Raw genomic sequence first — 14,912 nt, 5'->3', positions numbered from 1 at the left:
GATTCTCTATTGTCCAGAGAGCATTAAAACTCAAATGAGTCAAGCCAAGTGTCTAACAAGTGCTAGTGGGTTTGGAGCTTCTACCCTTTTTCTTTTTATAAAGCTGGATTCACACCTAATTGACACCTATTAAATGTGTTTTACACATGTCTTCTTTGATCGTTTTTTGCGCACGTATGTTAAGTCGTGTGTTTTTGTGAGCAGATATTGGCACTTTCGTGTGAATGTGCAAAATGCGCTTAAAACGTGCCCAAATGGCAGGGGTTGAGTGTTTTTACGCCCTGAATCAGCTGCGACAATACGCCTAGGTGTGAACAGGTCCTGAAAGTTGGCAATGATCTTACCAAGAGTGGAGCTGAGAGGGAATACTTAGCCTGCCATTCACATGGCTTAGCAGATGTGTCCAGATTAGTGGTCACGGCAGTTTTTAAACAGTGGGGTGGCTTGGAGAGTTACAGCTATGCCTGATAAAAAAATGAAGTCATGAGTAAGTACTCTCTGTGCCCTGTATGCATTTCAAGGCTTTATTTTTAGTTTTGACTGAGAATGTGCCTTTTATTTACAGTTACTTTTATTTCTTAAATTATTATATAGCTGTGTTTGATCTGATTGAAAATACAATGCAACCCATTGCAATGCTTGAGAAGTTCCGTAAATAGAGCAAAGGATAGAAGAATTTACTGTACATAATCACAATAAATGTAGAGTAATTAGAAATGAGATTCTCATTTTAAATTCCTCTCATGAATTATACTACATCTTGGTTTTTATTTAAGAGTTGCAGGACCCTAAACATATGCTAATGTATTACTGTCGACGTAATAGAGAGCAAAGTGGCATATGGCAGTGATCTATATAAAGAAGGCACAGCAAGCTTATCCTTCTGTCGTGGGCATAGGCCAATAAAGTGCTGCAAGCCCATGTCAACCAAATAAATGTAATGGGACTTGTTTACAGAAACATATATAAAGAAAAGACAATCAAAAGATTGCTAAACTTGAGAACCGAAGTGACTAATCTGTTGCTTTTAGCTATGGTCTGACTAGTTGCTAGAGCCATCACTAAAATATAATTCTGTGCTTTTTCAAGGACAAAATAGCAAATAAATACATAAGATCTGATATTTTAGGAACATGTTGTAATTAGCTGACAGATGACATCTATGCTCCGTCAATTTCCCTCACATCGGTCACTGTTATGGCAGTGTGGTTATTAAGTGTGCATTCTTATATAGGGAATAATACATTCTCCTGGGTCTATATATCATAGTTGCTGTCTTTGGGACAAAGATAAACTACCACATACACCTCTTTAAGCATTGCATTTTGATCATTAGTGCTTCCTTTAATCAGGCAGCAAAGAAAATTGCCGCTTGTGTTCATTCTACATATACTTTATTCTCATTCATACACCTTCTTGTTAATGCTACCCTTTAAGAGCATAGGCACTCTTCTTCATTTGAATTAAACAATGAAATTCTTCTCTTCTTAAAATCCTTTATAGCCTTTTTAACAGTCTTTTACCTATTGGATATAACCTTGCACCAATGCAATCCCTTAACAAGTAGTCCTAGAAAGTGATGGTTCTGAATGTCCTAAATGGTCTGCATATTCTGCCTTTCCCAGTAAAAGGCCTGATCTTCACCTACAATTAACCCGGTAATGTTAAGGCACTGTGTGCCTCATTCAGTTTCCCCTCAGCTGAAGACTGCTAAAAGCATGCTGCATCCAGCTGCTGACATCAAGGATGGAGAGGTAACAGAAGAAATTGTCCATTTTGAGTAGCAAACATACAGTGAAGTAGGTGTGAGTTTGTCTTGGAGATTTACTGTCTCCTTTTCTTATGTTCTTTGCAAGTCACTCTTGACAAACAGGCGGCTGTGCCAATAGTCTGGATTATCGAATGCACAGTCTTTCACTTCAAGTTCACGAAGGGGTTGAATGTACCCTTTATGCAGTGCCTCTCTGTGGCATGTTTGTGGGATCACTGTAGGTTTGTCCAAGGACTTGGGGTGGCTGGCAATTAAGTTCATGTCCTCATAGCCCTGTTTTTCATCTGTGGTGCTGTTCATTCTTATCCGGCTATTTCGATTCATGTAAGTATACTCCTCTGCATCTTCACTGATCAGGTCCTGGCTATTGCTTCTTCTCTGTTCATTCATATATTCATATTCCTCCTTGTTCCCATAGTTGTAATCATCATCTTTATTGTCCTCTCCTGTAGATGTTTTGCATTCACTGCTTGCATCTCCTGCTCCTCGTATGTCCATGTATTCATACTCCAACCTCTCAGATGGCTGCCTTTTTCTGTTCATATATTCATATTCATCATCATCATCATCATCTTCACTGGGCATGCATGGCGTCAGAGACCTGGATTCCAGAGATTTCAGTGTACTGTCCCGGGAAATGTCTGTGAGAACAGAAATGATCAGTTTTAGCTATGTGAGTACTGTATGTGATGTTTATATTAACAAGTATAAGTTTTATATGATCTTGAGTTCATAAAATTATGATTTGTATATTTAACTTAGCTTACTTCCCTTCATGCTGTGTCTAGTTCATGCTATAGCCCTCCTACTCTACTTAATGGCTCCACCCAATGAGAGTCGTAGTGCAAAGTGACCTGTGTCCTTGTAATATGAGTTGCATAGTAGCACCCAGTGGCGTCACAAGGGGGTTTGCGGCCCGCACCCGGGTGACACCTTTGGAGGGGTGACACCAAAATGACTTACAGTCATTATGGTGTCACCCCCCTCTGAAAAGTCGGGCGCTCGGTCATGGCCCGAACGCCCGACAGTATCAGGAGAGAGGAGGGGACCCGGCAGCATACCTTATCCCACCGGGTGACTGTCCCCTCCTCTCTCTGCCGGCGTCCATCACCAAGATGGCCGCCGGCAGGTATCAGAAGACTGCAGCGCGTGCACGATGACGTCACGCGCATGCGCGGTGACGTCTCGGTGGGGTGACACTGGGCCCCTGGTAGCACCTAATGTATAACCTGCCTAAGGCCTCATGCACACTATGTACCAAAACGCTGAGTTCAGGTACGTTTTTAGTTCATTCCGAAACGCACCTGGACTCATGTAATGCTTTTCTATGACTGAATGCACACGTAGGCATCCAGCAGCGTCTAGGTCAGTTTACCCAAAGACCAGTTTTATGCTGCTGAACGCGTGTAAATGCATGTGAGCACATATCAATGTGACTAGGCCCAGCACAGAAAAAAGTTATCTGGGAAGCATAAGGTTGTTTATACTAACCAGATACATTCTATTGGGCTTAAACGCAGCGTGCTAGTGTGCATGAGGCCTAAATCTGAGCTCAAAAACCATGTTTAATGGGCTGCATACAAGCACTCTGTGTGAAGGAAAAGGTCACCTTACAAAAACAGTAATTTTTCTGAAATATAGTAGGTATATATATTTTTATTTTTGTTATTAATTATTCTTACTGTAAAATTATAAAGTGCAGACCCATACATACCTCCTTGGCTGAGCTGTGGCATAATGTACTCGCTATCTGTATCTGGTGTACCAGGAAGAAGGCTTTCCCTTTGAGAACGATAGGCGCTGTCCAGGCGAGAGCGGGAACTTCCACCACCATATGACATGTATTCTGCCGTGTCCATATCAGATAAGGTACAAAAGCCCTCTGATGACTCTGATACTGTACGGCCCAAGGAGTCCTCCCTTCTTCGCATTCCCCGTCTGGGAACTGGGTCAGCTCGTTGCACAGAGCCCTAGAAAAAAAAATAAAAAAGATCAACTTTCTCTTCTAATACTGCTGAGCAAAATCTGTACACCTCTATGATATCCACTGACATGATCAGACAACTATTAGGGTGTTTACAAGGAACAGCAGACTGAGTCGGCGATAACTGTCAACATAATTCTGGCAAACAGTGATGGTGGCCACCTGTACTGAGAATGAGGTCTGTTCTTAGCAGGATGCTATTGAAGGGAGGAAAGAGCAGAATCCTCCCTCCAGCAGCTATCATGGCCTCTGCACACTGTTTTTCAGCTGTCTGAATAAGAGCAGGGACAGCAGCATCATTCCTTTATTCAGGCAGCTGGAGAAAGCAGTGCCAGCAAGCATCCAGCATTCCCCATGCCCACTTCACATAAAAGGACCCAAGGCAGGTGCCTTTCCCAAGCCTAGTTGCTCTGTCCCTTTCATTCAGCTACTGGGAACAAAGAAAAATGCCCAGTGCTTACAAGTATAGGGAGCATGTGACTCAATCCCCTTCACATGCGACAGCACTGATGCTTGCAGATTGGCCACCACTGCACCTGGGAGTGTCACATGGGGACAGGCCAAGGACCCTCATCCTTTTGTAAGTTTCAGATAAAAACTTAGAGTTTACTCATGGCGAATTCACTTTGCTCCCATTGGCCATAAGCATCAACAGCATCTACCCAGGATACCGTGACTGTCTGGTGTAGAGGACGGCAAGGCTGGGTCCTGGAAGGCAGGTATATATCACCACTGTTTGAATTGTGGTCCATTTAAGGGCCACCAGGGGGTTAACCTTCCTGCCACAGGTCTGCAACTCCCAGAGAGGAGTGTGGGACTTGAGGAGAAAGTGATTAGATGTGGCTAAGGTGAGAAGGAAACCTGCTAGATTACTGTGTTGCTGTGCTTCAGAACTAATATTCCTGGGAAGGGATTTCCCCAGGTTTGGAACTTTTGTACAACAAGTCGGTGAGACACCTTTATGTTTTGTTATCTGTGCCGAGATTTGGACTTTTACTTTGAGTTTGCTGAAGATAAGCAATTTATAAGATAAGTGTATTTTGTGTTTGCTGTTTCTGGCTGGCCTGCAAGAGGAAACTGAAAGCTTTTGTTTTATGCAAAGTGCTCTGTGAGCTCTCCAACTTCACACTGGAATCTCACCAAACTTTAGATTTTCTGTCAATATGGTTGAAAGATCTTTTCAAATATGATTTTGGTCAAAGTGACTAGATCTGGTGAAGCTGACTTTTTTGCAATGGAAATATAGTATAACCCATTCTTTGCGGGATTATCTCATTAATATCATTTAGAGATACTTCAAAAACTATTCTAGGAGATAATTTGGGAATATTTATCCTGATACGTTTTGCTGAATGTGCCGAGCACCATCATTTCCCCTCATTCCTGTACATAAATATATAAGCATTGTATAAACACTGTACATAAACATAGCAGACACATTATAATGGTGGAGCCAGAATAGAATTTTCTTGTTACGGTTTTTGTAAATTCTTTATAAATGTTTGCAACTGGTTACCTTTTTAGTAACGCTGCCAGTGGTCTGGTTCATTGGAAGATACCCAGCAAGAGAACTTTGCACACTTTGACTCTGAAAAAAAGAGTATTCAGAAAATTATGCTGCTTCTGTTTGTAAACTTTTAAAAGGCAACCATACAATGCAGAATTTTCAGGCAGATCTGTTACTTTGAGGCCTAATCTGGAACTAATTGACTTACGTATGTTCAGATATCAATTAGGCCTGGTTCAGCTATCAATTAGGCCTGGTTCACACCTGGGCATTTTACAGCGCGTTCCTACGCTCTGTAAAACGCTCAACATGTGAAAACCAATGATTGCCTATGGGCATGGTTCCCACCTGGGCGTTTTACAGCGCGTAGGAACGCGCTGCAAAACGCCCTACGCCCAAAGAAGTACAGGAGCTTCTTTGGAGCGTATTTGCCGCGCGTATCCATTGGGATACAGCCAGGTAGCTCTCGGAAACGCGTGTTTGTCATGCGTTTTTTTTTACCACGAATCGCGGTAAAAATGTGTGACAAACGCGCATATTCGATACGCCTAGGTGTGAACCCAGCCTTAAGCAGTACAGAAAAGCTAATTACATAATCACTACCCATAGACCTTAGAGGCCAGTTAGTTTTGTAGGCACAATTTGACCTCCCTCAGGGCACATTATTGCCAGAGCAATGCAGAGTGCTCTATAAACTTGTTGAACTGAGTTTACAGTTAGCTTCGTTAAGAGGGAAAGTAGGACGCCAGCAACAGTTCATCAGTGAAAACAATAGTTATTGGAATAGGTTTCCTTGCTTGCCTGATCAACTGTTCCCACATCAACAGGGACACCTACAAATATGGAATCTCACTCAATCTCTATGTCTCTTTCTCTCTAAGTTGGGTATGTTTGTAGCGTAATCAAAAAGCACTTTGTGTCTACCTTTTAAATACTAAGGTTTTGGCAATACCTGTAACAATCACTGGCACATCTCTTTGAAAAGTCCCAAACTGGATTTTGTGTTGGTCATGACTCATGACCAAATGTCAAATCTGTTTGTGTAAACTTAAACTGGCATTCCAGCTAAAACTTAGGAAAAAACCTGGCAGTGGTTTTTGTTATATCCAGCATTAGAAAGGTTACCCCTATTTTCAGTCTTATTGACCCCTGCCTTTTGGAGAGATAAAATTATTTATGCCGCTGGGCAATCAGATGTTTTCCTGTTTCCTCTCCCACTGTCCACATCGGAGTGTGGAAGGAACGGATGTCTTAATGCACCGTTGGAAGTTCAGCATGGCCTATGCATTTCCTTTACTTGCTCTGATAATGAGGTTTTTGTCGAGGCTCCTCAGAGAAAACATTACTATTCTAGCAATTCTTCCTTACTGGCCCCAAAAAACGTGGTTCCCTTTTGCTGTTCACCTGAGTCTCTGTCCTTTGATACCCTTTCCAACATTCCCCTTGTTACTGTCTTCATGCCTGGAAATTGGCAGGAGGCGGCTGGAAGATCTAGGATGCTCTTCGGCAGTCATCAACACTCCTAAGAGCCAGAAAAGGCTCTACTAACAATGTGTAGTCGAATTTGGGACAAATTTGAAGAATTTGCAGCCAGCCAAGGCTTTAACCCTACTTCCCGATCAGTACGACATCTTGCAAAAATGTCTGGAGTTAGGTCTTAGTATAAATTCCTTGAAGGTTCAAGTCTTGGCTATCACCACTGCTACTAGAGTAAGATGGTCTAATGATCTGCTGATAAGTCAGTTCCTGAAGGCTGCCCTACAGATCCGTCCACCCAGAAAGAGTTTCCTCACCCAGTGGGACCTATCACTTGTTCTAGATATGCCTGCAAAAGAGCCTTTCCTTTTGGGACATCACTAACAAAGCTGTCTTTCTAATAGCTATATCCTCCAGCAGAAGAATTTAACAGTTGCAATCTTTGGGTTTTGCACATCCTTATATCTGCTTCTTCCTTGATAGGGTGCAGCTGCGCACATTGCCTCATTTTTTGCCCAAGGTAGATTCAGTCTTCCGCCTATCCCTGGATTGGGTGCTACCAGTTTTCCCAGCAGATTCTTTAAATTTAAAACCTGCACAAATTTGATGTGTCCAGGACACTGAGGGTCTACTTTGCAGCAACAGCTTCTTTTCGATCATCAAAGACTTTGTTTTTTATTCCAGATGCAAAATATAGGGAAGTGGGAGCCAAGACAAGAACTCTTTGTGGATCGTAAAGATCATAAAGAGAGTGTATAGGGTAAGCGGGCATGATCTTCCTGTTCCGGTGAGGGCTCATTCTACGAGATTTATGGTGGTGCTGTGGGCAGCGCACACTGACGTTTCCCTGGAGACGATCTGTAAAGCAGCAACCTGGTCTTCATGCCATACCCTCCTGCAGCACTACAAGATGGACCCAAGTGTGCTGACGACAGTTGAATTTGGAAAAAAAGACTATTGAGGCTTCTATCGCTGTTTAAAAATAACATTTTCTATCATTTAGCATTCATCGCACCCTGTCAGCTTGTTATTTATCATAAGTATGCTGCTATGTAGGCAAATGGAAAATTGTATCATACTTACTGTAATTTTCCTTTTTCCTGGTGCCTATCCATTGCAGCAAAACTTTCCTCCCTTATGTTAGCCTGAGTATAGTTATGAGAATGTGGTCCTGTAGGGGGGATAGGGGCGCAGCTCTATCATAAGTATGCTGCTAGGCACCAGGAAAAGAAAATTACAGCAAGTATAATAAATGTTTCTGTTTTTATTGCCTCCCGAGCCCTCACTGGAAAGATTTCACTTCCTGTCCCAGTGACATGGGATGGATAGAGCAATACAAATTAGAAGTACTAACTCATTTTCCCACCCTTTGGAAAAAAAAAAGTACCGTATCTGGAATTTTACTAAAATCACAAATGTCATCAACATTGATATTATTGCTGCACAAACAACTGCAATCTAATAATATTAAATATTACTTTTCCACTTCAAGCTCACAGCTATGATTTTTGTGATACATGCATTCAGTGGTCATTATTAATAGGACTGTTTGAGTGCATATTCTTAATGCCAAAACGTTAGCAGTAAGGAAGGTTTCAGCAAAAGCATGGGGAAGGATTCTCTCATTATCCATGAGACAGAATTTGTTAAGGATCTTTGTCAAAATACCCTCAATGTATATACTGTAGAAGCTGAATACCTGACTTTTTTTTTCTTTTTAAGGCCTTACCCTTGAATAGTCTATTCTCTGCCGTGATGTATAGACAGTGCTGGGAGTTTTAGGATGTGAATTTATATCTTCATCTTCCTCTGTGTCTAAATCGGTATCCACCTCCTCCACTTCTTTCTCAGTCAGTGCTGGCTGTTCTGCGAAGACAGGAGACTGTGGAACTTCACTGTCCCGCTGTTCAAAAGAAAAAACACACATTTCAGATGCCATATTACATCAAGGAACACCTGGTCCTTTCTACAAACTACATACAGTATATGCAACCAAAGTATTTTGTATGACAGACTTTGGAGTTTCCAACTGGAAAGGCGTATTCAGTATGGCCCAGAGCAACTACAACAAAAAATATATAAACCATAGCTACCAATTGGAATTTGCATATCACCAATTCAGTAAACTGAATTGTTATGGTCTGCTATGCTACCATTTTGTTGCTATTTTTTGCACATAGAAATTTGATGTATGCCACGCTTATTGAGTAAACCCAAATATCTTCTGACAATGTGTATTAAAACTCCAGCTGTTGAAAACATCACAAATCTGTGACTGGAAGCAGAGTGCAAAATTCAGTTTCAAGGTATATTCAAACATACAATCTGCAAAGATAGTCAAAATACTTTACTTTCAGGAGCACAATAAACACAAAAGACATGAACTAAAAGATTGCTATAGATCTGTAGTTTACAACTTGGACATAACACATCATAGTCCTACATGGTTTGTATATACTGTTCATAGATTTAGAAAGATCTTTGTGAACGAAAGGTAAGTGCTGATGTGAATCAGTAAAACCACAGCTTTTTATGTAATGAAATAAAAATCCATATTGACATAACAAATGAACTAGGAGTCAACTTCCAAAGAATGCAGCTTGGGCAGTCGTGCTAGTTTAAGGGAAGGCATCTCACCTTTATGACCAGGTACCGAGGTGGATCTCGGGCCATACGAGTGAATTCATTACCCAGTTCTTTGAATGTTGGCCGAACATTTTCATCAATCATCCAACCTAAACATGGCACATGAGAAAATGTTAGTGTTCCTACCATGAAGAAAGCAGTTCTAAAATATACAAGTAATAGGCCAAGGTATCTTGGCCGTGTTTGTGGGAGGAGTTGCGGCGGCTCTCCTCCCCTTAAGAAGGGTGACAGGGAGCTCCTAGGCACGTCACGGCGAGGTCGCGCTTGACCCTCCCGCTCTTCCCCAGGTTCTATCATTTCACTAGAGCGTGCCCCCTTATTTGGCATGCTGACCATAAAATTATGGCACACATCAGGTTGGTATCAGTAGGGGTCATGAAGACTTCGGAAGCCTAAGTAACTCTGACCACAACTAGTATTAAGCAATGACTCACATTTCACCATGACCATGTAGACATCAATGGTACAGATAACTGGCTGGGGAAGCCTCTCGCCTTTTTCTAGGAGATCTGGCACTTCAGACAAACGAATACCTGGATATGGCTCATCTCCAAATGTCATCATTTCCCACAATGTTACACCTATATGAGAAAGCAGCAAATGCAGTTTATATTAAATATCGACCATGAATCTTTAGGCCTGAATTGGCAATTCCTGAGAATACTTGTGGGCATCTGTGATCTTGTGTACATTCTGAGAATGGGTCCAATAGTGAATTGGATATGGCCAGTGCATTGAACATTATTACTACATCACACTTAGCAAAATGTGGTCACATAAAAAATGCCAGTATGCTTTATATGGTCGGGCCTGGGGATATCAGTATAATACATGAAATGAAACAATATGATTTATACACTTACCGTAACTCCACACGTCACTTTGATGAGTGTATTTGCCAAAGTGTATGCTTTCCAAAGCCATCCATTTAATGGGTGTCTGTGTAGGGTGCAATGAAAAAGGAACACACATTAGTGGCAGTTTAACAGAATAAAATAATAATGATTATTGTATTAGGATATAAACTTGCACGTTAAAAGTGCTAAAAGAGCACCAGAAATAAAAAACGCCTTCATATGTACACACACGCTTTGCATACTGCTCCAACAGCTCCAGTGATCTGATGTGGACATGGCAAATTTAGGAGCCCACTTTACCTATGTGGCAACAAGGGGTCAGGAGAGGAAAAACTCAGGGTTAGGCTTTGATTCTTTGCAAACTAACCTCTCCTGCGCTTGTATCCTGTGCGTTAAAGACTAACCCTTCCAGTGTCAAAACGATTTTGGTGCTGCCTTACATTTATTGATTCACTTTAAGGGTTTGTTCACACCATTGAGTTTTTCTGCATACCACCGCACATGTATGATGTAAACAGGGCCTATAGAACAACGTTGTTTTTCTAGCTGCCCTGTTGATACTATCCATGTGCAGTTGTATGCAGAAAAACACAGTTCAACGGCCATGGAGTGAACAAACCGTTAAAGTGACCACAGGAGTACCCTTAACCAGTGTTTCTCAACCTTTTTTTCTTTTTACTCCCGGCACCTTTTAAAAGTATGCAAAATCTCAAGGCACCCAGTCTAAAATGTTTTATATTCTAAGGGGGGCAACACATAAGAACACACAAAAAAGTGGCAAGAAACCCTGGTTGAGAAATGTTGCCCTAAACTATCACCTGAACTGTACTTGCATAGTGCATTCTTCTCAATTAGTCAATATTCTATGGAACTGTACAAAATAATACTCCATTAATAAAGTCAAAATATGAAACAATACATTTAGGATCAGAATGTCTCTTGTTGCAGATATCTACTTAGGACCAACATTTAGCTCCTAGTACATAAAAGGTTGATATTAAAGAATATTAAACTCTTTAATAATGGTACCTTGATTTCATTGTAGCAATATTTCTTGTCATCTGGGTACAACAGATCTGCCACACCAAAATCTGAGACTTGCACGTGATTGGTTGTTTTCATGAGGATGTTGCGAGCTGAGAGGTTTCTGTGAACCATGCGATGTTCCTCCAGATAATACATGCCCTGTACAAAAATAGAGGGCCATAAATAAAGAAGACACAAAAGGCTATGGCAGTTCCCTAACTATTCTGTATTCCAAATATAAGACAAATGCTTTTAGTGCCAGTCTGGCATTACAATTAGTAGTCTCATGCTTTGACAGGAGGGGGGGCTGAATAAAGATTATTATATGACTGTTAGCTCCCTAGCTCTGTTATTATTATACAGGATTTATATAGCGCCAACAGTTTGTGCAGCGCTTTACAATATAAGTAAGACATTACAATCACAATACAATTCAAGACAAGATGGAAATGGAGGGCCCTGCCCATGAGGGCTTACAATCTAAGCGAGGAAGGGGCAAGTGATGCATGAGGAGGTAGCTGTGTGGGGATGAATTGTTTGAGAAAGTGATAGTTCAGTGGTTAGGTTGAGGTGGGATAGGCTTCCCTGAAGAGATGAGTCTTAAGGGATCGCCTAAAGGCAGTCAAGGTGGGAAATAGTCAGACAGGTTGGGGTAAAGAGTTCCATAGGTTGGGGGAGACTCTAGTGAAGTCCTGGAGGCGAGCATGGGAGGAGTTGACGAGGGAACTGGAAAGAAGGAGGTCTTTTGAATTAATAAATTAATAAGCATTTATCAAATACTGTTATGGACAGCTTAAAAATAGTTTTTGTTAGTCATGTATTAATTATGTTTTATTTTCTACAGCTGTATTTTCTTTCTCAAAGGGTAGCAATAATATTTTTTTTGTTTAGTTTGATATACAAGTAATGAAAATAACCTCATCATGTGACAGTTTAATGTACTTGTGACATGTTTACATGAAAGTATAACTAAAGGTGTGGCCCTATTAGGGATATTCACTCTCTCTAACTTCCCTGACCAACAATCTCTTATGGAATAAAAGTGAGAATAAATCCAACATTTTGAATTGTCACCAGAACAGTAATAGAGGAGACATTTCCACTGGGAACCGTATTTCCAATGACAACTGTCTAAGATGGGGTTTTGCACACATTGGAAAGATATCCTCTCATTTCCTGTTGAGTCTACAAGACAGAAAGTAAAGAGAAATCTCCCTATGGGGGACAGATAGCAACAAAAAAACAAAAAAACTGGTAATGGTTTTAACCTTTCCCAACTTTCTAAGTTGGCCCTCTGTGTATGCATGTGAGATAAGGACCTTAGATTGTAAGCTCCTTGAGGGTAGGGACTGATGTGAATGTGCAACTATGTAAAGTGCTGCGTAAATTGTCGGCGCTATATAAATACCTGTAATAAATAAATAACTCTATTTAAAATGAAAAAACACATAGGGGATACACATGGGCTGCTATCCTGTAGGAGCCATAGTAACATATGTAGAAATGTCAGGTTGTGCTGCTGTTTAGTAGAATGTTGGGTGTTAAAGTACCTGTCAATAAATTTATCAGACATGTATTGATTATATTTGTTATAGAAATTCCTTTTTTTATTTCACATCTTTATTGATATTTTCCTCCGCATTTACATGCAGATTAAACTGTCTTCCTTTTGTGTTAGAGCAGAACAAAATGTAATGCTGTTTGTGTTTAGATGCAGTTGTGCACAATTTGTGATATTTCTGTCATGTCTGCATAAAGAATTACTGAGTGGCTACTGCAAACTTTTCACATGCCTGATGCAATCTGCATCCATTTTTGTACTTACGTTCTCTGTAAGAATCTCTGGAAATATGCCTCATACATTCATTTTTAAAAAGCATGCTCTTGTTTCCACACAGTTAGTAGATCTCACCTTAGCAATCTGCACACACCAATTAAGCAGCATTTGAGGACCAATAGCACCGGTGTTCTTATTCTGGCGAATGTACTGCAGTAATGAGCCCATAGGGAGAAGCTGAGTAACCAACTGCAGCTGTGTTCCTGGACAGATACCCAATAATCGGACAATACAGGGATGATCCAGGCTTCCCATCGCCAACATATGCTGGAGAGTGAAGAGAAAAAGTTTAACGCTAGACTGTGACCTGTGACACAAAGACTGATGGCCTTATAATCTTTGTAGGTTGGCATAATCTTCATAGGCATTATGGCTATCCTTAAAACTTCTCACCCGTATAAGAAAGACATTTTAAATGACTATGATAAGATTACACTTAGGTCTGATTTAACTCTTGTTACAGATCCAGAGATTTCAGTAGGTGCAGTTCAGTTTCTCCTTAGCCATAAGTCACTAGGTCCAACTACGACTGGACACACCCTAAGCAACACCTTCATTTCACTGTGGCTACTGCTTTGTTAAAGTGTATCTAAACCTAAAAAACAAAATATATTGCTGTTACCAGTCCTTAATTGAGGTGCCTGCATGAGTTTTATTTTCACAGGCCTTTTCTCTTTATTTTCACCAGCTAATCCTGCAAATAACACACTTCCTGTTCTTGAATAGCAATCCTCAGAAATATGAAGATAGGTCACCAGCACTCAAACATGCAAGGAAATTATTGTTTATTGCAAATAATGTCACATAGGTCAAAATAGCCAACTTTTCGGGGCTGTGCAGGGTCCCTTTCTCAAGGCGACACAGTGACGGTCACTGAGTCACCTTGAGAAGAGTACCCAGCGTGGCCCGCCGAAATGTTGGCTATTTTGACCTATGTGACATTATTTGCAATAAACAATAATTTCTTTGAGTTTTGGAGTGCTGGTGACCTATCTTCAAATGCTGTTTAATGTTGAGCAGACACTTTCAAGAATAAGTAGCTATCCTCACGTCTCCACTTTATCTATGGAGGGAGCTATGGTTGTCACCCAGGCTGGACTTTAAATATGTTGGCCTCTGTTTATCTCTATTACATTGGGGCTGAGCTCACAGGAATTGACAATTCTTTTCTGGCAAGATTAACAGATATTTTCTGCACTTGCTGAAAAAGTTCCTAGCCCGAAAAATTCAAACTAATGCAGCCACCACATGTAAGTACTGGTAAGCTGCACAGTCAATATACACTGAAATAAAACGTGCGTTGACTTACATCTGTAACAGCGTGGAATGTCTGGGCTCCATTCCGGTCTTGTATAACTTTGATGCTGACTGGAATCTTAACAGAGTCTCCTTCTGGAATCCAAACACCCTACAAAGAATGAAGTGTGAGTGATCAAAGGAAGAAAACAGGGCAACAGAACAAATCAAGATCAGCGCACACCTGCAGACTTGTATGAAATAACATTTCCAGTGAAAAATATCATACCTTGTGTACAGTGCCAAACACCCCAGAGCCCAGGATCTTCAGTTTCTTCAGCTCAGTGCATTTGAATATACGAGCTTGAACTGTATTGGACTTTTCTGAGGGGTCCATCATTTCAGGGCACTGTTGATAATTTTAGATTATAATTAATTTATTATTCTGGCAGCCAATAAGATAGGCAGAGTTTCCAGGTGTCTAATGTGGTTAAATGTGATCAAAAACAAAGATATTTAGCTTAAAGCTCAACTCCAGGCAAGAAAGTAAAGACACAGCATGTTTATATATA

At 40.8% G+C, this 14,912-nt stretch overlaps 1 protein-coding gene across 1 annotated transcript in view; it reads right to left on the bottom strand.

Annotated features, from left to right (window-relative positions):
• Positions 1-1,468: 1,468 nt before the first annotated feature.
• Positions 1,469-14,912, bottom strand: part of ERBB3 (erb-b2 receptor tyrosine kinase 3) — an 85,258-nt gene continuing 71,814 nt past the window's right edge. Inside the window, exons 19-29 of the mRNA XM_018560785.1 lie at positions 14,630-14,749; positions 14,414-14,512; positions 13,180-13,371; positions 11,271-11,426; positions 10,248-10,323; positions 9,819-9,965; positions 9,376-9,473; positions 8,468-8,641; positions 5,272-5,343; positions 3,486-3,741; positions 1,469-2,412 (exon numbers count right to left, since the gene is read on the bottom strand). Coding sequence (XP_018416287.1) covers positions 1,841-2,412; positions 3,486-3,741; positions 5,272-5,343; positions 8,468-8,641; positions 9,376-9,473; positions 9,819-9,965; positions 10,248-10,323; positions 11,271-11,426; positions 13,180-13,371; positions 14,414-14,512; positions 14,630-14,749 — 1,962 coding nt within the window. The 3' untranslated portion in view covers positions 1,469-1,840. The remainder of the gene's footprint in view (positions 2,413-3,485; positions 3,742-5,271; positions 5,344-8,467; positions 8,642-9,375; positions 9,474-9,818; positions 9,966-10,247; positions 10,324-11,270; positions 11,427-13,179; positions 13,372-14,413; positions 14,513-14,629; positions 14,750-14,912) is intronic.

This window comes from Nanorana parkeri, unplaced genomic scaffold (genome assembly GCF_000935625.1).
Source record: "Nanorana parkeri isolate BGI_ZX_2015 unplaced genomic scaffold, ASM93562v1 scaffold478, whole genome shotgun sequence".
NCBI classification, from domain to species: domain Eukaryota; kingdom Metazoa; phylum Chordata; class Amphibia; order Anura; family Dicroglossidae; genus Nanorana; species Nanorana parkeri.
Note: the sequence above shows the minus strand (reverse complement) of the source record. Positions and strands in the feature narration are given on the sequence as shown.